General features: G+C 42.4%; 2 protein-coding genes and 2 non-coding genes across 4 annotated transcripts; 2 read left to right on the top strand and 2 right to left on the bottom strand.

The window, feature by feature from the left end:
• Positions 1–9978: 9978 nt before the first annotated feature.
• crhb (corticotropin releasing hormone b) lies at positions 9979–10497 on the top strand. The gene has a single exon (XM_041961537.1). The coding sequence runs from the start codon at positions 9979–9981 to the stop codon at positions 10495–10497; it is 519 nt and encodes a 172-aa protein (XP_041817471.1).
• A 2083-nt stretch (positions 10498–12580) lies between these two features.
• trim55b (tripartite motif containing 55b) lies at positions 12581–16983 on the bottom strand. Its single transcript, XM_041961522.1, has 8 exons — positions 16757–16983; positions 15573–15742; positions 14832–15009; positions 14549–14644; positions 13686–13919; positions 13556–13578; positions 13011–13135; positions 12581–12925 (listed from the first exon to the last, which is right to left on the bottom strand). Exons 1-8 carry the CDS (start codon positions 16874–16876, stop codon positions 12753–12755), a joined length of 1119 nt encoding a protein of 372 aa, XP_041817456.1. The 5' UTR covers positions 16877–16983; the 3' UTR covers positions 12581–12752.
• Positions 16984–17905: 922 nt separating this feature from the next.
• trnaa-agc lies at positions 17906–17978 on the bottom strand. The gene has a single exon. It is a non-coding gene; the product is annotated as a tRNA-Ala (tRNA).
• Positions 17979–18391: 413 nt separating this feature from the next.
• Positions 18392–18477, top strand: trnay-gua. Its single transcript is given in 2 exon segments — positions 18392–18428; positions 18442–18477. It is a non-coding gene; the product is annotated as a tRNA-Tyr (tRNA).
• The last annotated feature ends 6874 nt before the right edge of the window (positions 18478–25351 follow it).

The raw sequence follows: 25351 nt of genomic DNA, 5'->3' as shown, positions 1-25351 counted from the left end.
CTGCCACTATCCAAATCCCTCATCTAATTAATGTTTACATAACTGTGGCTAATGTAATTCATGCTCGCCCATGATGAGAGAGGTCAAGGAGCTCGGGGAAGCCCACCTGAGCTGACAATCGCCTGTGTGGGTGTTGTGTGCACAGCCCAGTGAACTGGACACATCAGGGGGGATTGAGAAGAGACGGAAAAAAAATCTAATTACAAAACGCAGCTAGCAAACAGTGGTCTGATAGCAGTTCGGCGATTAGATTGAAAGTTCTTGGAAAGCTTTATGAGTAACGCTCCACATACTGATTAATATGTACAAGTGCAAACAGTTGCACTTGTACATGCACATACTCAGCCCTGAGATGACTTTAATTTCTTCTATTCACAGTATCCTGCTGCAGAAAACGCTCTAAAGCAATCACAACCTCCTGCCATCACAGAGCACTTAGTGAGTCTTTAAAAGGCACCGTGATTTAATTGCACGGAATCGTGAGAGCTAATCTAAGTTGCCGTCTCGACAGAGCAAAGACGAAAATCAGCCTACTTCTGGTGACGTTTGTTATTTTTATCTTCAAGGAGCATAGTGAAGATTTTCTCTCTCAGTCTCTCAAACACAAAGCAATTTCACGTAGAGTAATTAATCAGTCTGCCGTTGGATTTCAGTACGGCAAGTATGATTGTGTGATGACGGCAACACATTTGATTGTGCTATAATTAGATGTAAAGAAAACGCCTGGGCTGCATCACAGCGCTCGGACACGCAGGTGAAGATCAAAAACCTCAGTGAACAAGTGGAGAAAACACATCTGAAGGTTCCATCGTTACCAGTTATTACGGTGATGTTTGTCTTCGCCCTCCATGACTGGGAGCTTCCATGAGCAGAGATCTGAGGGGAATGGTTGCTGAGGTGAACTGCGAGGTGAAGGAAATGCACCGCACGGCGAAGATGCATCTTTTGGCCATTGGAGAGGCTTTTGTAAAGATTAGGAAGATGGTATAATGTGAACCTTACAACAAAGAGGAGATTTAGGAGCTGAGGCTGGATGTGGTAAGCGGCTTAGGCTACATACGCAGGTCAATGTTAGCAAGCAAGCTGAAACTGTTAAATCTACAGATAGAGGGTATTTAATTCTGAGAGAGGATTCAAAAGTGCAAAATCTGATGCCAAGACAGGCCAAAAGTAGGAGGCGTAGTAGTGAAAATAGACCCCGGAAGAGGCAGCTGAGCAGTGAGCTGCAGCACTGCAACAAAAGAAAACACAACAGGGCCGCGAAGGGTCTCGCTCCTGACACAGATAACGCCGTACGAAACAAAACAAAAACAAAACAGGCAACTGGTCGCAGCATCAGCGCATCGCCAGCAGGATATCCCGAGGTCTGCCAAAGCTGCTGAAGCGGAGGCAGCGTGAAGAAAGGCGACGATGGATTACGTTGCGGGCAACCTACGACGCGCCTCCATCGCTGCAGAAGCCCAGGCGGCGGCTGTGCGAGGACCACGCACATTCCTCTGGGCTCAGACACGGCGGCGCTTTAACATATCAGGATGCAAAGTCTTTCTCAAGGTCAATATGCTTGGCAGCATAACAGCAGCCTGGCAGCTGTGACTGAGAGCCTACCAACAGAATCATTTTTTACCCTTTAGCAGAACAGAACCCAGTGAATAAAAAAATGAGGGTTTTTACTAGAGCGGCACAGATCCACTTTTTTCCGGTTGCAATCCGATTCCGATATTTGTGATACCGAGTCGCGATCCAATACCAGTGTTTAATGAACTCTTTTGTGTGTAAGGCAACATCAGGCTTGACTTAAACGTTGCTTTCCTCACAAAAACAAAATGCAACAAATAAATAGACGTAAATTTGATCTGATAAATCTGAATTGCTATCTATTTTTAAAATATCTGCTATTTTCAGCTTTGTGTCAATATTCCTTTTGGTGAACCAAAAGGGATCATTAATGACTTATTTGGTTTAAGAAGTAGAATGATTTTCACACCAAATTGGGGAAATATGGAGTCGGAAAAATTAAAACCCACAAAATTTGGTGATGCCTGTTCTTTCGCTGCTCGTGAGCATTTTGTTTCAGTTTCAGGCTCCTGTTATTGGTTCTATAAGGTCAAGCTGCACGTACACCGTCAGTCACCGTGGAGTCTGACTGACAGGCTGGCTCGGAAATAGCTGATGTTATCTTTTAACTGGTCACAGCAATATATCGTTATCGCGCTCCACGTCGGGTGAATGAGTACCAAGAAACGGCCGTTTTGAAATGTCAGATATATTTGCGATAATTGAGAGAATGAGGCGCCATTACGTATTTTACCCACCAGAGAGCAATTAAAAGTTACATTTTCAGCTGTATGCTGTCTTGCTCAGTACACCTCAACTCATGGATGAAATTTAAAGGAACAGTTTGACATTTTGGGATTCCCTCTCTTTCTGAAAATTAGATGAGAAGCCTGACGCCACTCTTGAAATACGAATATGACATGACAACAGTTCGCCATCTTACAGGAAGCCATGTGCCGGACTATTTCCTGTAGGTTTTTGTTTGGATTGAAGAATTACAACTTGTTTATTAGCGAGCTTTAGAAATGCTGGTAGGCAAATTTAAGGGATCCTAATCTTATCAAACATGTTGGTTATATAGTTAAAATGTGAATATTGGCTGATAAGTTATTATCATCTTAATTAGTGATATCAGTATTGACCTTAAAAATCCTGTATCAAGATTCAAGATTCAAGATTGCCTTTACTGTCATTGAGCATGGACATGTCAACGAAATTTCCATTGCAAAAATAGAAACAAAGATAATAAGAAAGATAATAAAATAAAATAAAGATAGTAGAATAAAATAAACTTACCATGCGGTAAAAATTATGCATAAAATGCAATAAAAATATGCCAAAAATAAAAGCATACTAAGACAATAAAAATATACTAAAACAATAAAATATACCAAGAACAGCAGAGAATATACTAAAATGTATATACTGAATGCAGCTGACAATTTAGGTAAGCGTGTGTGTCTACGGAGTCATTTAAGCTTCACGTCCTAAATGACAGACCTCCTCTCTTTGTGTACATCAAAGTTAGGTTTCTACATCGACAGCTCGAGAAGCGGCTGCACCAGATCCCCTGTATTGCTAAATGTTTGGATGACCTCCCGTCATCACTGGATGAAGGGGGGACAGCGGAGGACGGCGCAGTTCCTGGCACCTCTTCCATGCCTGACAGCTGCCTCTCCATGCTGCTCATCCCAAGAAACGATGTCGCCCTTGAGTCGCCCAATCACTCACGTTGATGAATTTACAAAACGAGACCAGCCTGCGCGTCCAGCTACCTGCCATCCGCCCTGACTGTACCTGCATCTTCCTCCTCTCTTGTCTCCCACTTACTTCTCTGTCTCTAATCACAAGCCTCCATACTGTGCATTCACTCCCTGCCTCTCTCTGGAGGGTTAAACCTGGTGTTGAAAGGCTTCTGACAGAGGAGCAGATTAATGCGTGGATCTCCGTTGATTGATTCATTACATTAGTTTTATTTGACTAGTTCAGCTGATTGATGCCGAGGCCCTGGAAGCTTTTAAATTACAGCCACTCAATCGAATTAATCGCAGAGAACAAAGTTCAGTCCAGCCATGACTCTCTGACACAATTTATGCTCTCAACAACACAATTTTATTGATTAAAATCATATTATTCATTGTACAGTAACAAAAGCCAAATGTTTTCCTTTGTTCCTACATCTTTTCTTTTCTCAGACTTTTCATGGGTGCTGCTGCCTGGTGTAATTGTCTGGCCTGCTGCCACTGTACGATCAGCGCCTGCTGCCCTTGCTGATGATCAGAGAGAAACCAAGGAGGGAGCACGGACACCTACACAAACAATTAGAGTGGAGGAATGCTTTGCAACCTACCGTAGAAACCCCTCACTCATCTTCTGATCTCAAACAGTAAAACAAGAGAAAACAAAGCAAAGGATGAGTCATTCCATTTACTTGGGGGGTAAAACAAGCACAGTTAACGAGGTCAGTTGTGTGGGACGTGTTTTTATTGGACAGCTCTTCTAACTATCTTCTGATGTGAGAAAGACAAAATCGAGGCAGTATCTGTGCGGCCTGCACAAGGGCTGTCTGGATATTTCTTGACCCCATTTGCCGCTCACAGCCTGCTGTTTTCCTCATTAGACTATTTTTTAATGCACTTTGTGAAAAACAACAATGCGTCTCGTCCTGCACAAGCACAGCTCATTTCACTGCGTCTTCACTGGCTTGCATCCTGTCTAATGCGGTGGAGGCAAATGTCCCGTGCGACCATCTGAGAGGTTGTGTGCACATGGCTTTAACAAGGGGCAGAAAGCCCCCTGTTTGCACACATATAGAGGCAGGGCGAGAGGCTGTCCTGGAAACTTTCAGTCAGTTCGATGAAGTAGTCGCCCCTCTGGTTTCTTATAGATGGAGGCCAAGAAGTCAAGTGACATGATCGATATCAAGTGCTCCTTTGACATGTGTTCACAACGCTGGTCACTGCTGTGTGGCGATAGATGTGCATTTCCATTACGACGCAGCCCTGGCTATCCTCATACTGAACCGTAGCTTGTTGCCTTTTGTTAAAGAGAAGAAAAAGTGGCGCGCCGCCTCCAACGCCACTGTTTTCTCTCATTAGCACCCCCACCTCACAATAAATACATCTTACATCTACCAAATGGACCGTTTCTGCTCCTCTAAACCAAGCATATGCCTGAGAAGAGCTTTTCCATGCACTTCAAAATATTACATAAGGGAAAAAATGGTTATATAACAGCATGCAGGACCATTTTAATCTACATATTGGCGACTTTGCTTGGGTCTGATGAACTTGTTTTTGGTATAAACCCAGATAAAAAGTCCTTGTACCAACATATCAGAGTTAACCGCTGCATGCTGTAAGACAGACCACAGTGACACACATCCACAGAGACAGGGAGAAACCCACTCAGCCATTTCAGCCTTTATGCCTCTGACTGTTGCATGGAATGAGAGTCGCTGCATTGAGAGGAAAAGAAGGATTTTAATGCTCAGAGACAAGCCAAGTCTAAAATGAGGAAAACCATTTGAAATGTTACTCTTCTCTGGCTGTCTTCTGTCACATCGGCCTGCATGATAACTGTCAGTGCCAATGCACATGATGTTTGTCAATCATTCTGCGCTAAGGCCTGGAGTTACTTTGTTCTCCTGAACGTACAGAAATGACAAACTCAGTATTTTGACAGAGACGCTGGGCTATAAATGATTCAAGCCTTCACCATGAGACTACACAGGGAAGACTGGAGGCGCGCTATATGTTCCGATTAAGGGGCTCCTGACCAATTATGGTAAAAGTGTGTTATCAAAGAGAAAAGAAAACTGGGTTACAATTTTGGTAGAATGGCTCTGCCCTCTATTTCTCTTAAGATGGCAATTTCTTTTGCCACTTTATGAAGCAGTCAAATCTGGAGTGGACAGCTGCTGCCATGCATCTGAGTAAAACATTCACGTACGGCAAACAACCTGTTAATAACATGAAACCATGCACAGAGTGTTTTGTAGCACCTCCTGAAAAACTAAGTCATTAAATATGCTGTATATTATTTCATGAACATAAAGATAAAATAATGAAAATGGAATTCTTCCCACAGTTGCGAGAAAGGTCTTCAATGCACATTATAATTGCAAAGTGCAGCCTGTGGACGAGCTGAGCAGGCATAACTTATATGACAAATGAGACCATTTCATTTGGACTAAATAGCGAGCTAGACATCCTGCGCCAGTGCTAAATAGCTTAGTGTGTCATTCTTTTTCTCATGGAAGTGCAGCAAGTTAAAATCTGAACGGCTGCATGTTTTTGTCCTGTGAGTTCGTTTAAATCCAGATAACCATGACAACATTTACAGTCTTGGTCCTTTTGTCCATAATAATAATAATATATTCCTTTGTGCCATAGAGCTTCATTATTGATCAAAAACAATTAAAAACACATCAGTGAGCTACGAGTTTGCACTGTCTGACAGGCTCCTTCATTAAGATGAACGTGGCCACTTCATTTTACTTCCAGCATGCGCCACCCTGGTGCTGTGAATGCGAACGAGCACATCAGATGCGTATTCTGAACAAATGCAGCGTGCCCTCTTGTTTGAGTAACCTTTGACAAAAAGTGCAGCTGTTGTAGGGAATTATTGTGGCTTTAATAGAAATGAAACTATATTTGTGACCTTTTTTAAAAGATTTGTACACCTTTATAGGAACAAACAGGCTGGCGGCTGAATGCCACAGACAGGATAGAGATGTCAGAAAGTAATAAAGGATGGGCTAGAACACTGTTGGTTTTTGGTGTTTCCACAGGATTTTGTTGGCAATAAGAATATATAGAAACACCAGACTTCTCTTTTATCCTTAGATTTGATGTATTCAGTAAATTATGCATACACAGATGGTTGGGCCTAGCTATCTACTATCCAATTCAAAGATAAGCTTTGTAAATTAAATGTATTAGTGTCTTAAGTCTCCTAATTTGAACAGGAAAATTACAGCAATGTTTGTGAACAAATGGAAAAGGGAGTTAAGACATGAAGGGGATTAAATGTTGTCCTTCGGGACGCTACTTTCCTTCCACAACCCCGGTGTGAGGAGATTGGCATCCACTATGTGAACAAGCATTAAGGAAGCCTATGGTTTAACACCTTCAGAGCTACACGTGTTAGATTCATATAGACAGAACGGCCCTTGGGGGTTTTGCTGCATTATGGACAGCTTTGCTTCACACGTTCTCATGCAGGCTGCATAAGTTGCATGCAAACCAAAGCAGCGGCAGGAAAGCCAGCTGTCTCACATTGAATTTTTCAAAAGGTGATCATGTGAAGAGCTTCCGAAGATTGTTATATTCGATCATTTCAAATGTTTTGAAAGACGGGTCGAGAGGAATTCAAAATAGCTCCTTCTTAAAAGCAGCTGAGTTGCACTGAAGAATACTTTAACGTCAAGTGAACCGGAGGGGATACTGGCCAGCAGCTTTCAGTCTGCATAATTAATGAGTCTGTTTAGCCTTAAACTGCCACGAGTGAACATTTTCATGCATCTTATTACTTATCTATCCAGTTGCATGAAAGCTTTGTGCAGTTTTGTGGCCAACTGTAAAACAAGAAATGGCATTTCTGTAAAGTTTTCCACGTCTTCTTTCTTCTTGAGATGAAAGGCCAAGCTTTCACTTCTATTAGAGAAGTGTTCTTATAACAGGTTATATCACTGGACTATAAACCAGAAGGACACCTGAGCTACAGTACCGAGGTCAGGTGGCGGTCCAAGCGTGGCGCCCTGAGCTCTGCAGTCCCAGCGATCAGCATCACAGTACTTGTTCACACTCAGTTAAACAGCCAGAGTGACCTTGTTTATTAAAATGACTTTGTCAAAGTCGAGCGGCACACCGGAAGTGTTAGGAAAAACACAGCTAAATCCACTGGGGAAAGCTGTCCAATTATTTAGGAAGGGAGGGCGAGAAGCACTTGTCCCTCCTCGTGGCAGATCACAATTAGAAAGGCAAATGATCAATTAAAAGAATCTGTTGCCATGGATTTTGTTTGTCTGGCAGCGGTTCTGAGAAATCCTTTCTCACAAGCAGTCTGCAGCGTCTGCTGTGGAGACTCTGCTGAGGCCAGCGTTTCATCTGATCATTTCTACTTTGAATTCTCTACCTGCAGAAAGAGGTCAGAGACAAAGGTCAAAATAAGTGGCAACATGCCAGCTTTCCCCGGAGGAATCATTAAAATTTTATCTAATCTAATCGTCTGAGAGACTCGCTCTAATCGAGGAAACAAAGGGATAATGTTTAAAGCCTGAGTCTTTTCCGGCGTGGCCTCACAGGAGAGGATTTCTCTCCCAGTGATCTGCGCGGGGACAGTGATTTGAAAATGAGGTGACATGAGTTGACCACGAGCAGTCACTCTCTCATCTGGCGGTGTTTTCTATTTGTGTCAGCCAACATGTGCTTCTCGTGATGGGACCTGACACCTCCCCCGGAGCGGCACGGAGCACGAAGGGCGACAAAGTGGAGATGCTGTAGGAGAAACAATTTCACACCGACTGCAAATTACACTCTGATGCCTGCTCGCTAAAATGTCTACAGATAATATGTGACTTTTAGAAAAGATGGCGGACATTCATGAAGAAAAATCCGCCATGTGCTCCATGATTGCATTTACAAAATCAAATGCCCACACCTGCTCTCTCTTAAATTGGCTGTCTTTGCTTGAGTGCACAGTATGTGTCAAGTCACTTTGACCTCTGCATATACTGTATGTCTGGAACTTCATTTTTCTCCGGGCTGCATGTCTGGGTGAAATGGATTTACTGTTAAGTATTAATGGGAAGGGCTTTACCACATTGTGAAAGATGACTAAACAAATATAAGGAGTTTATGCCTGAGTGGGAAGGTGCCGGCTTTTGCTCATCATTCATTATTGGTTTTTGCCATATGTGAATCCATAGACATTGTAGTAATCAGTTATTTCACTGCACTGCACCGAGGCTGAATTATGAGTGAAGCAGACAGACGGACACACAAGTGAGAGTTCCACTTTTTATCATCAAACTGTTTAAGATTCTAATGGCTTGTCCCGTATTGGATTAAGCTCTCCATCTTGAAAGCGTGGCTTGGCAGTGGGCCCCTCTGGAGCGAGGTGGCCGAGGCACCCGGTGGCAGAGGTGGTGACGTACGTATGTGTAGCAGCAATGAATCACTGAGACACAATTCCCTACTCTCAGCCTGAGCTGTTTGCAGATGCACATTCGCTGAATACAACACGGGTCAACTGTGAAAACAGCTTTGGAATCATTAGTGCGGTGCAATATGCAGAAACAAAGCTAGTCCTGCAGACTGCACCAAAATACCTGTTGTACCTGTAACTATTAGATGCATTTTTCGTTATGTTAATTATTCATCATGATTGCACAGTGGCTCTGTAACTATTCCCCAGCTGACCAAGAAAGAACAGTGTCTGTTATTTAATAAGGAATATTGTTGGCATGCAAAGCACATTTCAATCTGACTGTGCACACGTCATTCAATGAGCTGTGGCTGAGCAGCAAGGAGAGAATTTTTTTTTTTTTTAAAAAAAGCACAACATCCAAACTTATCTTGACTTTATACTCAGTCTTTCACTTTTGAGTTCAAGACCCTCTGCAATTATTCTGAACTAAGTCATTCAAGTGAAAATGCCAGCAGGTGTGGCACCTATAGGGCTATTCTGAAAGCACGGAGGTAGACGCTCTTGCACGCGCGCGCACACTCACATATGACTCATCTCATCTTAACTAAAGCACTTTGTCAGAGGCGTCCATTCACGTTACACCCATGCAAGAACGCGCAGACTCAATCTCAGCTTGGAGCGCGACGCTTCTAGTGAGGTTGGCTATATAAGTCCATTCAGCATCTACTCTTTAAGTAACTATATACTTGTTTCTTCTAAGAAGTGAAGGAGGGCGGCATCTCGCCAACTACCTGGCAACCTACGCGGCTGTACTGGACCTCCTCTAAAGATTGAAGGTACGAAAAGCTTCATTTATTTAATACATATTGTGAGTTTGTCTGCATTGTGTAGATTCCCGTTTTCTCGGCACAACTTAACTTGGCTTAGATCTACATCTTTTGGTTTTAAAAAAATACATATCACCAAGTGGATTTTTGTCTTTAGTATTTACACTGTGTTTTCAAACTTGATTTTGCTTCATAGCACTGGAAACAAGTATGGATAGCAGACAGTAATACTCAAACTTCCACCATTTATTTACAACTGAGCCAAAAAAAATCCTCTTTACGCGCGAAATATTCCACATTACAGTAATGCGATGCCTGTGTTACGTGCGTAAATTCCTCATTACGCGGCAGATTTCGCGCTAAATCTGTGATTAAAAACGAGCATGACATGAAAATAATCCAGGCATTTGCTTTTTCTCCTCAAGATTCCTGCTGATATCCTGACATGAAGCTCAATTTACTTGGTACCACCGTGATTCTGCTAGTTGCCTTCTTACCCCGCTACGAATGTCGGGCTATTGAGAGCCCTGGCGGTGCCCTGCGCGTCCCAGCTCCCCAAACCCAAAACTCCCAGCAGCAGCAGCAGCAGCAGCAGCAGTCTGGTCCCATCCTGGAGCGCCTTGGAGAGGAGTATTTCATCCGACTGGGCAACGGGGACTCTAACTCTTTCCCATCATCGTCCATGTATCCCGGCGGATCACCTGCCATCTACAACAGAGCATTGCAACTCCAGCTGACGCGGCGTCTTTTACAAGGGAAAGTTGGGAACATCAGGGCGCTCATAAGCGGCTTCGGAGACCGCGGGGACGAGTCGATGGAGAGGGGAAGGAGGTCCGAGGATCCGCCGATATCCCTGGATCTGACCTTCCACCTGCTCCGGGAGATGATGGAGATGTCCAGGGCGGAACAGCTGGCCCAGCAAGCGCAAAATAACAGGAGAATGATGGAGCTGTTCGGGAAATGAAGACCTCTTTCCAGTCCGCCAAAGATCTCTCTTCCTTTTCTTTCTTTTCTTTTTCTTTCTACCATCAACACAAAACATGCTCTGTACAATATAGTGCTGCTTTCTCACTCTATTATTTATAGCTTTAACCTCAAACTATGGAGCGTAACGGGCTTGACTTATAATGATCCGATTGTACCTTGCCATTTTAATGTTGGTGTCAAATCTGTAGAATTACACCGTTCTTCACATCTGAGATGATAGTTTCAGTTAAGACATGAAATACTGCATTGACAAAATTGGCATTTTGTTTTTCGATTATGAAATCATTGTATTTATGATATCTATGTTTGTTAATAAACTTATGTGCAACCAGTCATTTTCTGTTGTGCAAGAGAACATCTTATATCTATATTTTTAAATAAAAAATTAAAAGCAATGCTTACACTTCTCTGTGGATATCCTTACATATGAGTTAGTAACAACTTCCATCAAAAAATAACTCGTCCCCACTTCTAATTTGATAAAAATAGACTTTCCTAATGTTTCCTGACACAAAGATTTGCTAACTTAGATTGGAGAAAATGCACATAGGTGCACTGGTTCATGGTAAAAAACAACAACAACAACAATTTCGGAGAGAGACAAATGGCCAGTGCATCTCGAGTCTTGCCTACACAAATATTGATTGATAGAGGAAGGTTTTTCGAACAGAATATAAAAAATCTTAAATGGTGTAACCATGGCATTGCTCTGGAGCCAAGTCGTGGGTTAACACTGTGCCTCCTCTCCAACACACACAGAAAGGACTGTATAACAAAAACATTTAGCAAAGACGCTTAGAAGGATGCTGCAGTCAAGCAGGTGAAGAACATTCACACAGCACCATTTCTTCTAAACCCTTAATCCCCAAGAAGCAGTTCTCATTATACCAGCGAGAGGCGACCACAGACAGCTCAATGATGCACCACTGATAGCTAATGAGTGTGAAAGACAGTGTGTGTGTGTGTGCGTGTGTGTGCATGCTGTGCTGATCCTTGACCCACAGTGTCAGGGTAAACTAAACAAGAGCTGTGGATGTGAGTCATCCTATTCTGTTTGGCCCACTTAGCAACTTGGGGCTTAGTGCTGCATTGAATCCATTTGTAAAGGACCCAAGTCACTCACGCAATAATTAGATGGGACTACCTCAATAGTGGAGTCACAACAAGGTGAGACCTGAGGCTCGCTGCATTCTGATGTGTACGGGAGGTTGCAGGCAGGAACCATATCATGCTGCAGAGAAAGTGTCTGAACAAGTTGCAAAAATGGCACTAATGCCTTTTCTGGGTGGATTTCCTACGACAGAAATAAACAAAAAGGAGTGTGAAGGGGAGATAAAGCAAGGGAGAAATAAGTCTTTTTCCTGCACACATGCGCGCACACACACAGACAAACGGGGAGGGCGTCACACAAAATCTGTTTTCATTGGTAATTCAGTCCAGAGCCGAACCACCACACAAAGCACAGCGACACGTGTGGCAGTGAGACGAAACTGAGAGCAGCAGTATTGTTAAACTGGCATCAGCCAAGACTTGTAGGTGTTTGTACAATTCTGCTTTAATGACACATGAGATATAATACACCATGATAGGGCAAAATGTCATGTTTTGTCCATAATAGGAAAATATACCTGCTACACAACAAAGAACACAACACGTAATACAAGCTGTTGCACGTTGTATGAAATGCTGAAATGTCACAGTGATAGTTTTATACTCTGCTACCCTCGCATAAAGTTATACTGGTCATTAAAAAAAAAAAGCATACGACAGGGAGGAAACCTGAGGCCTCCCTCTTCACGCTTGCTAATGGCATAGTTTAAGCAGTGAGTTGCAAAAGGTCAGCGACATAAAAGATGCATGAAACTGAATTCTGGAAATAACCAACAGATCCTTACAGCTTGTCTGTCATTCAGTATGTCACAAAAAAAAAACACAGGAGGAACCAAACTGTATTTAATCAGACATAAAAAAAAGAAGTATAAGATCAGTCAGTATGCAGTGATGCATGCTAACACAATCACAATAAAAGAGAGAGAGAAGGGAATTGCAACTTCTGCCTCTTCCTTTAGATCTACCTCAGCAACTCAGTCTTTCCCTTCGGCACAGATCTAAATCCGTCTCGCTGTTCCCCGATCCGGGAGAAAAAGTATCACAACTGACCTGAAATCAACATCTAGGAGCAAAACTTATCTTGCTCCTGGTTTAGGTGTTGTTTGGGCCGGCGGCTGACAGCTAGGTCGAGGCGGCGCTCTTGGCTGCGCCCGGGGAGGAGCTCATCTGCTGGGGGGCGGAGGGTTGGACGGAGGCGGCTGTAACAGCGCTGCCTCCCGAAACAGTCTGGGCCCCCTCTCCTTCCTCGGCTCCCGCTTCGCCGTCGTCGTCCTCCTCGTCCTCGTCCTCCTCGTCTGTAAGAAAGTAGAGGGGGGTGAATAAGAGATTGGTACAAGTCTGAGCTGCTGGCAGGGAACTGCGGCCACGCCGTCCCTTCACCTTGGATGAAGTCAATGCTGCGCAGGGCCCTGCCCTCTTTCTTGAACTCCACGCTGTAGTGATCCATGTTCTCATAGCCGCGCTCAACTTTGTCCAAGTGTGCTGTGCTGGATGCGTCTGCAATCCTGAATGCAGAAAGTACAATTAGAGTATTCATAGGGGGAAAAAAAAATCACCCTCAAAACGTCAATGCAACGCATATTTTACATGATCAACCTGTGGTGCATATTCAACAAGTTATTTTGGGATGCCACAGCCATAGATCCAGGTGAGCAGGCGTGATCTTGCTGCATTAGGCTGGTGGTTTTGAGCGTGCAGGTGTAAATATGGTAAATCATTCACAAGAATATGGAAACAAAAACCCTGCAAATAACAAAACAGTCCCTAAAAAAGACATACCAAGTAGCAATTGTTAATAGTGTTAAGTGAGAAAGGATTTTTACCTTAAAATGATAATATGCCATCTGTATGTACATAGCAAACATAGTGTATTTCCTCTTACCCGCTGTCAGCGTAATTATTCATGCAAAAAAACATGTACTCACATTTTGAGGAGAGGCTTTGTGTTCTGAAGGAAACAGGAGAGAGAAAGACCAAATAGCTTACACATAAAATACTGATAATTGCAAAACCTTTATGTTAAGTCTGAACCGCATTTGGCCATTTGACTCTGACCTGTAGAAATAAAGCCATCTCTGGCTCCTCCATAGTCTGGATCCCCTTCTCCACGATCTTACAGCTCTCCTCCAGATGGTCTCCGTACTTCCTGGTCAGGCCCCGGATATAGTTCACCTTCTCTTCCTGCTCGGCCGTCACCTTCTGACTCATCTCCCTCTTCCTCCCCTCCAGGATGGAGTAGAGCTGGTCGAACTTCTCGCACACCAGAGTCTTCTGCCTCCGACCATTCTCCTGCACATGCATGAGTAGGCACATGCACGCAGTTAGAGAAAGACAGTCCGTCCATATTGATCATTCGTCACAGACTTGTAGGTAAGAAACGTATGTAAATACAAAACCAAAGAAAGTGAGGTAATGGTCATGTAATTACTAGAAACCAAGAATGTTCAGTAGCCATTCAGTGGTGCCATATGTCCAGGGAGAACAGCAAAGCTCATTCTGCATGTCCGTCCCGCGTGTCGCCACTGAGGGTGACACATGGGACACTGGTGCCACTCCAGCTTCCTCCCTCCCATGTTCAACTGTGGCACATGAACCATAGGAAGGCTGTCTGTTCTCCCTCCATCAATTAGGCTGCTCATTTTTTAATGTCAACGGGCCCAAGGCAGAACTGCTAAGTGCATGTAGAAGAAAATGCGGGAAAAGAGAGAGTAAAGGCAGGCGGCGGCACCGAAACATTAATTTTCCACATCTCCGTCTCAATCTCGCAGACAGATAAAAGCAGAGAGAGTGGCGGTGACAAGGACACATTACGTCTGTTTGTATCCTGCGCAGGTGAGTGCAGGTGCATTAGTGTGTGCACGGAGCGAGGGCTTGCTGGGTGAGTGAGCGGCCAGGCGCTGCAGCAGTTGGACACTGACCTCTATGGCACGACACGCTTCCTCTAGCTGACTTATGATGCCTTGCATCCTGTCGTTGTTACCAACCATCATGGCAATCCCGTCACTCAGCTCCGTCTGGGGGGGGGGGGCAAGGACATGGCAGAGTAAATACCTGACATGTGAGTAAATGTACTTCATGCTAAAGTATGGTAAGACCAAGATTATCATGTTTCACTCTTTGAAAACTAACATTTTAACACAAGCATATCTATCTGTCTATCTACCTACCTATCAATCAATCAATCAATCAATCAGGCCTCACCTTCTTTGTCTGGTATATGGTGCTAATGGGTGCCACCTCGCAGTCTTTGTGAACTCCAAACACCTTACACATGGAGCACGTGGGCACGCCGTGGGTCACGCAGTAAATGTTGATCTTCTCCTCCTCGTGGACGTCGCACATGGGAATCTCTTCCTTCCTCTCTGGCGCCGGCTTGCTGCTGTTGAGGTTTAAAGAAAAACAGTAGTGTCCTCCTGTCAAGGCCGCACATTCCGGTGCATATTGATGTGATGTGTAATGTCAGTTTGATAATGTCACAGGTACACATCTCAGCAGTTTATTGATGATCCATCATTCTTGCCTTGCCATGCACATTGACTGCTGGCTCTGTAATCAATACATCACCACAACACCGCGCCGTATACAGGTGTAGGAGCAGGTGTGTGGCGCTATATTTGATTTCGATTCTCTTCTGTCTTTTATGAACAACTCATGCGTATGATATCAGTTTATTGTCAATAGAATATTTCACTTAGTTGAGCATCCAGAGTGTTTGAGTGTTATCTTATGTCAAACAAGCCTTCTGGCTATCAGGCAAATCATCTGTGTAGATAAATGACTAAAACTAGACACCTCTTGTCATCCACTCCAGCTCTCTGACTCAACTGTTTCACTTCCTGCCATCACACCATCAGTTTATCCTTATTCTCCTTCACTGTCTCTATTCACTGCCCTCGGGGTTAAAGACAGCTTTGACTGATAAAGAAAGAGCATCTGCGTCACCTGCTGGACTCCTGTTTGAACATGTCAATGATATTCTCCACCAGCAGGTTCCTCTGCAGACCGTAAACGCCGTGCCTGTCCAGAACCACCTCGTGTCTGCAGGACGGGCATCGGAAGCGGCCACCGGACGTCAGTGAGCCACCTCGTGTTGGCAGGTATGGATTTGAGGCCTGTAAACAGTCAAAATTCAAACCTTAAATTTAACACGATGGCACAGGGCTTTAATAGACAGATTCATCTCAGATGCAAATGAAGTTACCATAGCGAAGGTTCAGGAAGAAGACCACGCTACTCTCTCTCCCACTAATTCAATCACCCACACATAAGGTATATCTAACCCCTTTCTTTGCCGTTTGTCTACAGGTTTGTTCTGCCCTCTCAGCAGAGCACCTTGGTGGCTTATTCTCCCCACGGCTTCCTTAACATCAACCTTAACATGTGGGTTAAGGTTAATAATTCTGAGGAATTCTTCTATCATAGGAACCACAGACAGACAATGAGGCAGAAAGATCATCCAGGGGTGGTGCGGCTAGACGACTCCATTCTGGCCCTGTTCATCCCCGTGTAATCGACCCCAACCACCAGACACCACCCTCATACAATTCCTCCTAAATCCTTTAGCAACTCCAAATAAAACAACTTTCACACTGTACAATGACATGGCCTTGTTACTTGAAAATTAAGCAAATTGTTTCCCTAAGCAGGCACGAAATATTAACCCAATCAATCAAGATTTGGTACATGATAACAAATGTAACCCCATGACCAAATCTAAAAACACTTAACTTCCAGATTTGCTGTTTTTTTTAAAGAGTGGGGCTAAGATTACAACAATTTAATGTTAAACAACGGAATGTTAAATTTCCCAAGCTGTCTGATGCTGGTAATGTTAGTAAACACATGCCTGTGTGTTAAATTATGATCAGCTGTAACAGCAAAAATGCTTTGCTGTCTAAAACAATTTAATTATATATGAGGATATTATATGTCTGTAATTGATGCCGTCCAGAGTTTGGCCTTTCCTATATCACAAATGTAGGGCAAGTTCATAAAATATCAGTGGTTCAAATGACATAGATTGTAAGCTGGAGATGCTTATATAAAACAACAGTGATCATCAATTTTATAATTACGTTTACCTTGATGCTAGAAATAAATGAGTGATATTTTGTTTAGCTGCTTACCTGGAAAATATCGTTAGCACATTTCCTGCAGAGGTTGTGCTGGCAGGGTAGGATGACCACAGGCTTTGTAAACATCTCCAGGCATATGGGACAAATCAGCTGTTTCTCCAAATTGTCCATTTTGTTAATATTTGACAAACGCGTTTAGCGAGACGTAAAGCACTAACGAAACTAAATTAGATTAGATCGCTGAAGCTGGTGAAGTTGGTTAAGTTTATGTAAGCGATCTAGAGCAGGCCCGAGTCAGACTGAGGAGTAGGCCTGCTGCTCTTGTCCTAGCCGGTGTGGGCTCCTATCTCGCTGCTGTCAGTTCTGTTTTTAGCAGCTATTGCTGTCACGTCAAAGGTTGCCATTTTTACCTTGCCCATATTTGAAAACTGAGCTGGGCGACCGAACAGCTGCCCGCCAGCCTCTACGGCCTCCTCGGCCTCCTCCACAGTCCTATCAGAGGTGGGTGTCTGAGCAGAAGTGTGTTAGTGGCTTTACATCACATCTAAGAATCAGATTGTAACATCGCCCTGATAAAAAAAATGTGGAGGCTACCAGTAGTATTTGGGTTTAAGTAAAATGTCTTAGCTTACTGCATGTCCCCAACAATTGTATACTTTGCTCGCTGTCATTGAGCTATTGAATGTAATTAAACTAAAGTCAATAGATGTGTTAAACTAGCGTCTATTAAATGTTACCGTGTGAAATGTTTACCTGACGTAAATGCGTCCTTTTTTGCATGATATGTGTGCTAACTTTTTCGATAACGTTAGAGACACTAGATAGCACTAGCCGGGGTCACATTAGCTGTTGCGCACTTAAGGGATGATGAGTGTGCCCATTAAAGGGTAACATTATTTTATGAATTTAGCAAACTACAACACGAAGGGAACATTATATAACACATTGTTGCGTCTGTAAAATTTGTAGTAACAGAATTTTTTGTTCAGTTGCTAATAGTTATTTGCACTTGGACAGTCAGCTACTGAAGCTAACAGTTAGCTTACCACCCAAAAGATTTGTAAGTTAACCTGTATTGTATATATGAACGCAAAACAACTAAAAACAGCTCCATCGGGACCGCGAGTTGAAGCATTTAAATGAAATTGCCAGTGTGGTTTGCAGAACAATCCTCCAGGTGATTCGCAAAACATAATATATTGGAGAATGCGGGCATCGATCCCGCTACCTCTCGCATGCTAAGCGAGCGCTCTACCATTTGAGCTAATTCCCCTTCCTGACTGATGACGCCACAGAGAAGATTGAAATCGCACCATCGGGACATTGTCAAATGTACTGGACAAAAACTTAAAACGGTATAATGGTATTTAGCCTTCTGTTGCCTTAACGTAAATAGCATAACATAGCAGCTTACTTAACTTTAACGTCCATGAACTACGAGATGATTTGCTAACATTAACTTCTGCTCGTTTTGATAATTGCTCTGTAACCTTACAACAATGAATATCGCCCAAGTCGAAAATGTATATAAGAGCGGACGCAAACTTGCGGCTACTGTAGGGAAACTGCGGTTTCAGGTCAAGCATGAAAAACTGCTTTCAGATTGCGCATGCGTAACCAAATGAATACAACAGTGTACGGCGGGGGGGAGACAAGTGCCTGTTCTTCGAGGACAGGGAATATCTCCCTTCGATAGCTCAGTTGGTAGAGCGGAGGACTGTAGCGGATACACGGTAATCCTTAGGTCGCTGGTTCGAATCCGGCTCGAAGGAGAGGAATCTTTTTCACAAAATTCGGTATTTTTCCCTAACATCGCAAACGTCTCTTAACTATGGCAGCGTATTTGCATTTACAACATTTGATAATTTACTCCAAATTGCTACATTTACACACAAAAGCAAAAAAGAACTATCTTTCTCCAGTCAACTTGAATTGTGTAACATATTTCTATTTTCTGATCTTCCGATATTACAGATTTTCATTGTCAGACGTGAAGGTTAGATTGCAAATGTACAGCACTACTCTGACTTCTGGTCTCGTCAGTAAGCATACAGCATGCTCTGTGTTGATCTGCATGTTTAATGAAAATCGACCCGACCTGCAAGCACTCTGTTCAGTAGGGAGTTTAAAGGTGATTGTTTACTGTCTGATTTTGTTGCAGCTAGTGGTGAAACCAACCATTATCATTTGCTTTGACTGTGAAGCTGGTTTACAAATGCACTACAAACACATTTAGATTGATAAATCATAAATAATAAGCAGTGTTGAGGACTATAGCAAGCACCACACTCCAATAAGGGGCTCTGTTTATGATGGCTTACTTTTTTCTGTGGTCTTTCCCAGATGCAATCCTCTGTCCAGTGTTTCTTGCCAGCATTGTTGTTAGGAGAATATTTCTGTAGAAAAAAAACAGCAAAATGTTTTACTGCATATGGCTAACATTGATTCAAATAGCATTGATTTGACTGACTCTTTTGTCCAACACACATCTCTACACAAATAGAGACTCCAGCCGCCGTCTCTAATTCTTCTCTTTGTCTCGTTTGGTGTCGATCCAGGGACAGCATAGCACAGATGTAAAGACTCGAAGTGTGTACCAAGTAAACACCACAGAGGAGAGTTGTGTCTTGAAAAGTAATCACCTTAATGTCCTACTCTTATCTGTAAATCTGTGAAAATGTAAATTTGTAAACTAGTTAAAATAGAAGACTGACAGGTAACTTTTCTGACACCTGCTCCTTAAAACCCAGAAAGTCAGAAGGGTCGCCATTGTATGCTATTTCCATTGTATAAGTTTTGGCATGTTTTACCCAAGTCTCCCTTCCTGTGTGTTTCTTGTGATCTACTACAAACAATGTTTTCTTGTTACTTTGTGATGCTGTGGACCCACAACTTCATTCAGTATTAATTAGTAGTCTTTAAATGGCTTAACCGTTATGATGACATATTCATTAACAACAAGCATCGACTGCTCAAATGCTCACCATTTAGATGGCTCCTAAAAGTGAATTTTAATTAGATCAATTAAGAAGACATTCTGCCTTATGTCTTTGTGATTGACGTGAATTCGTAATTTTTACGCCATTACTGTCTGACTCATAACATTGCAGTGCCGGTCGGTAAAAATACAATAAAGATTGACAATTTATGAGCAGAATGAAGGTTGCTTGATGGTGAAAAACCAGACAGACACTGCTGTGAGTTTTGACGCCAGAAGCTGCCCGTTTTAAGAGCTTGACGTGACCCTACTTTTCCTCTGTGTTTCTCAGTGGTGGTACATTGTGTTTTGATTATATAGGAGAAAGTTGTGCAGGTACTGCTAAGGTCACAAAATACACATCAGGAGGTGTTGCACACATGCACTAACAGACAACCTCGCACATGAAGGTCTACAAGCTCATGAGCAAGATAAAAGTGTATACGGGCCCAGAATAGGGAGCAGAGCAAAGGGTGCCATCTGTTCTCTTATATGAATATTTCAGTTAGGTGGAAGTCATATTGAAGTTATACAGATGGTAGCAGTCGCTGCCTGTGATTTAAAAGGTCTTGCTAGGCATTCTCACATGAGCTCATATGCCTATGTTTCTGCATGTCCAACTTGTCCTAAAAAGACCCACTGAAATGAAATTATTCACCTCAAAGCATCAACTGGGATGTGGTCAGGAATGGGGAAAAAGCACTAACATACCATAATCGACTAGAAATACTGTCACCTTGCTGTAAATTTACTGCTATTGAAAATTAACTAGTAACAATGAGTACAAAGTTAGAAATTATCAAGTATAATTAATTAATATAAATGATAAAGTTACCAGAAATTCAAATTGGGATGAACACAAATACATTAATAAAGGTAATTATAAAAAAGTAACTGTAAAAAGTATCTAATTTAAAATGTACGAAGAGAACCCTGTTATTCACCTTTATTTTCAATGCACAAACAAACAAAACAGTACGAGGGATTGTTTGCTGTAATTTTTTTTAGATTTAAGCAGACAAGTGTATGATCATGTGTGAAACAGGTATATCTGTTCACTTTTTGCATTTTTAGACTGAGCTTCAGAGCATCTTCTGACATGGTTCCCAGTGGCTTCTTGCGTGCGCGACTTGATCTTCTTCTGAAGCAGACAGTGTCTCTTTTCTCAGTTCTGACATCCTTCACGACCTGCTAAATAGAAGCCAGCGAAATGACCGTATGGAAGACGGTCCCACAGCTTACGGTCGCGCACCACCAGGCTCAGGGACAGGTTCATCCCGCAGCCCATAAGACTGTGGAAGTCTTCACTGTCACTTTACCTTCTACTATGATGACTTACTGGTTGCCTGCTTACATCTCCTTTTATGTATATTTATTACTGCATACATCACAGTACATGTATATTAATATTTATGCTGTTTACAAGCTGTTTAACCATGGCTATGTATTTATTTATTAGTGCTCTGTCTCTATAAATCCTGTTCTTACCTGTCTCAATCTTTATTCATTTTATCATCACCATACACCTGCCGACCACACTATTTTATGTCTTACGTGTCAGACTTATGCATTTTCAGTGGAGTGATTTTGTCTTTGTACATATTGTTTGAGCATCAATGGAGGGAGCCTTTGACTGCTTTAATGTCATTTTTATGCACATGAGAATCAAGTACTTAAATAGGTCTGAATTTAATGTACTGAAAATCTAACCAGGCATCACACGATCTCATCACACATTCTAATGAAAACAAGGATATGAGTTACGTGTATAATCATAATTGTGATACATTTCTTGTAGCCCTGCTTTGACACTTGTAGTTCTTACAGTTTGTAAGATGCTAACGAAAGTTAACAGATAGCAACTTTTTTAAGGCATAGCTTCTTTCAGAAGCAACAACTGCTGAATGCACATTTACACTCCAGCCACATTGTCTTTGTCTTTAAATACATCAGTCCATCTACTGGACTGGGTGGTCATAGTTGACCAGGAGGCAAAAGGGACCGATGTAAGCTTACTCTGGTCACATAGACTGTTAACATCTGCAGCACACAACATATCAAACTGGTAGTTCTAATCACAATAAGGACTTATCTTGCAGAGGCACAGTATGGATCAATGTTGCACAACTTTTTTGAAGATATCCAGGCACTATAATGGAACACGTTGACCCACACTGTCATAGAACAGAAATCTGGTCATTTTAAACAATCTGCAGTTAATAAAAATAGACTTGCACCGAAAAAACTGCTGACAAGCAGTTGCATTTTCCATAATCATAATCTGTGTCTGGGATAAGCCAGTGTAAGTATAAGTAGGGTTACAGATAATGGATTTGCATGATAATGTAATGTGGACCCTCAGATTTGCAAATGCCTTTCATCATTTTTGACATATAGTCACTTGATGATAAGAGAGATGAAATCAAACAGACGGATTTCCACATGGAGTTTTATGTAACATCCTCTCCCATACGATGACGTAAAAGCGACGTCAGTCTGTTTTAACAGGCACCGCTGCAGCTCATGGTCATGGGAAACAGAGACACGCTCAGCATTCAAGTGCTTCTCTCAGCCTGGCTTAAACCTCACACCCTCTGCACCATGAGAAGTGCAGCTCACATTGTTTCATCTTTAACACTTTAAATCAAAGTCTAGTGAGGCAGCCTGATTTCACCATCCAGCAGCTGGGTGTTTACACGCCAAGAGTCTACTCACATTAAGCACTCAGGGTACAGTACCCTACAGACCCCTAGAGGAGAGGATAGAGAGACTTAGAAAGGTGTAGCACAGAGTCATCGAGTTTTCTTTGATGTAGAGACTCAAATCAGAATCAAACAATTCCCACAGCTTTTGTGGTTCATTCTGTAAACTGGGTACATGATGAATTATATGTGACGAAACATGCATACTCTGGGACTGCTCAGTTACTACCATATACAACTGGATCAAAGTGTCTCAAGAACAAGTGGAAGGCATCCGTATCTTGGTCACAACATTAAATCATCTATTTTCACCAAAGACACCCATACATTAAAGTCTGTTTTATTTCTTTTTTACTTGTTTAGCCATTTCATGTCTTAACAGACCCAACGCAGCGTCAGGGAGAGAGATGCAACAAACCTGAGCGACACCCCGCTGGGTGTGTGCTCAGTATTACAGTACATCAGTTTTTGTTCTTGTTTCTGTGACCAGCGTTTTACTCTGTTTATGTAGCCAGCAAATTCCTTTTGACATTAACACTGCCACTTTGTAAACAGCCTTTATGTATATGCATCTTACTGTAGTTGCTACAGAGGGGCTGTGATTAACGCCTTCTGGCTTTAACACAGTAAAAGAGTGCTATCTAGTGGTAGAAAGAGGCAAAGCCATACCCAGCAGACGCACTACTGCACATTGACATCATTACAGTCGTCACCGGTGGGGCTGACAATATGCTTGTGGCATTTAGATTGTATGATTCATACTCCTTTCAGTTTGTGTGAATAATGTGGATGGAAACAAGAGATCTGTCTCTTCAGTAACACATGAATAACAAATGAAGCTGTCACACATTGATGTTATCCAAGACTCAGTCAGTGAAGTTTAACTCTTCTGTTCATGTTATTTTATACTAGCACCATGTGTGCGCATATCCAAGTGCCGAAATGCATCAGACTGCAAGTGTTAACACAAAGAATATGTGCCAGGCTTGCAACATATCTGGATTTGGCAGGCATTACATTGTGCAGCTGTCTGTATATTGGACGCTATATATATATATAATATCAAGTTCACTGCATAATTAATACCTTCTCATTAAAAACCAAGCTAAAAATCCTACTATATTTGAGATATACTGTAATTAACCCCAATAGTTTTTAATTAATCTTTGATCCTACAGATCTGCCCTTGTAATGGCTCGTTTTCACCACAAGATGGCTCTACATTCAAAACAATGCAGTTGCAGGTGTTTGCAATGGTTCAATAAAAAAGTATACTGCAGTGTAAACATGCTGTTTATTACTTCAGTTTTAACAAAAGTAACATCACAGGTGCAAGACTGCTTAGTAATTAATAGTGAGCCAAGAAAATATTCTGCACGTTCAATGAGGATGCGCAGTTATATCAAATATACAATTTTAAAACATCAAGACACTTGTGTGTCTTATTGTGTGGTGGTGTGTTTGTTTACAGATGCATGCATAGACTCTGTGTGTCAAAAAGCACTATCGGTGTAAAACTGCTGCTTAGGCGAAGAAGCGATAGATAATGACTCTTGTGATGCTCACAGTGCTGTCAGAGAGTAACAGGTAAATCAATTAAGGACACCGTGGCGGATTGCAATTTGCCTCCAGAGAACTCTCACCAAGTGGGGAGTGGAGCGTTGGGGGGCCTTGTGAGGCAGATACTGTGCCAAGGGGAATCAGCAGGTATGCAGCTCAGCAGCATTATGAAAGCTCCAGAGGCTGATGCTGGAGTAGTTAACACACCTGCCATGCTACAGAGGTGTGTGTCTGTCTGTGCTGTGTGTTAGATCACATGTAGATCTGCATTACTCATGCTGTGGGGCCATAAATCTGTTAACACAGTTACATGGCAGGGATTAGCCTTTCTTATGGGGACAAAACGCGAGTCCTCATAACGCAAATCTTTACATTTTAGGGTGAAGACTTGTTTTAAGGTTAGGGTGAGACAAGTGCTGGTTATGGTTAGGGTGAATGTAAGTCCATGTGATGTCCCCAAAGGTGATGGACAACTGACTCTGTGTGTGTGCGTGTGTGTGTGTACGGTTAACCTTCCTTTGGCAGCAAATACCTTTAAGGATCAAGAAGTGACATTTTCATTATTTACACTAACACTTGAGGAAAAGTAGCAGCTAACATAAAATGAAATGGGTTTAGAGTGGATTCTCAGCCACGAGGTGTTCCAGAGGGTGGAAAGTAATTAAATAGGAGTGCAGTCACTGAGAGGCGTCTCCACCTACTTGTGCTTCTCTAAGCACATTCTAAAATCAGTAATTCAACTTTGCATCAGCTGATTTTTTTTTTTTTTATCAAGCATCGTACTCAGGTTTGCAAACACAAAACGTTGCTCCTTCCTTTAAAGTAATGCACAAACAAGTCTTTTAGAGATTTAACTACTTTCAGGTATCTGGGAATTGGTGAGGGTCCGTGTGATAGAGCATAAACAATTAAATGTTTTAGTCAGAGTACATTCGCCTTTTAGACAAACACGTGTAACAATGAAACTGTCACTGCGTGAAAACAGCTACTTTTGTAGTTTCAAACTCTAATAATTCACTTTATACGTAACTGAAGTGAAATCTCGCTATGCCTCTACTTGAATTGGGCTCTCTTCACCCCTGCCACTGTCTGCGACTCATTATTTGTTGTGTTTTGCAGTGTTTCCTTAGTTGCCTGGAAAAGACGCAGGATCTCTTTGTGGGGGGTATGACAGTGGGGAACTACATTCAGACCCATGGAAATGGGGAGGGAGGGGATTATGCCTCTATTGGCACAGGGCCTGACTGTTGCCATGGCACTTCCATTGTCCCCCGGCACATGGGCATGGCACAGAAACCTCCAGTGAAAAATGTTCACATTCTGGTCTCTATGTCTTTCTTGAGGAATAATTTGATTCTCTCAGCACGAGGTTAACTACACCTTAACATGGTGTAGGTGTGGGCCGGT

Source organism: Chelmon rostratus, chromosome 20, assembly GCF_017976325.1.
Source record: "Chelmon rostratus isolate fCheRos1 chromosome 20, fCheRos1.pri, whole genome shotgun sequence".
Taxonomy (NCBI): Eukaryota; Metazoa; Chordata; class Actinopteri; order Chaetodontiformes; family Chaetodontidae; genus Chelmon; species Chelmon rostratus.
Note: the sequence above shows the minus strand (reverse complement) of the source record. Positions and strands in the feature narration are given on the sequence as shown.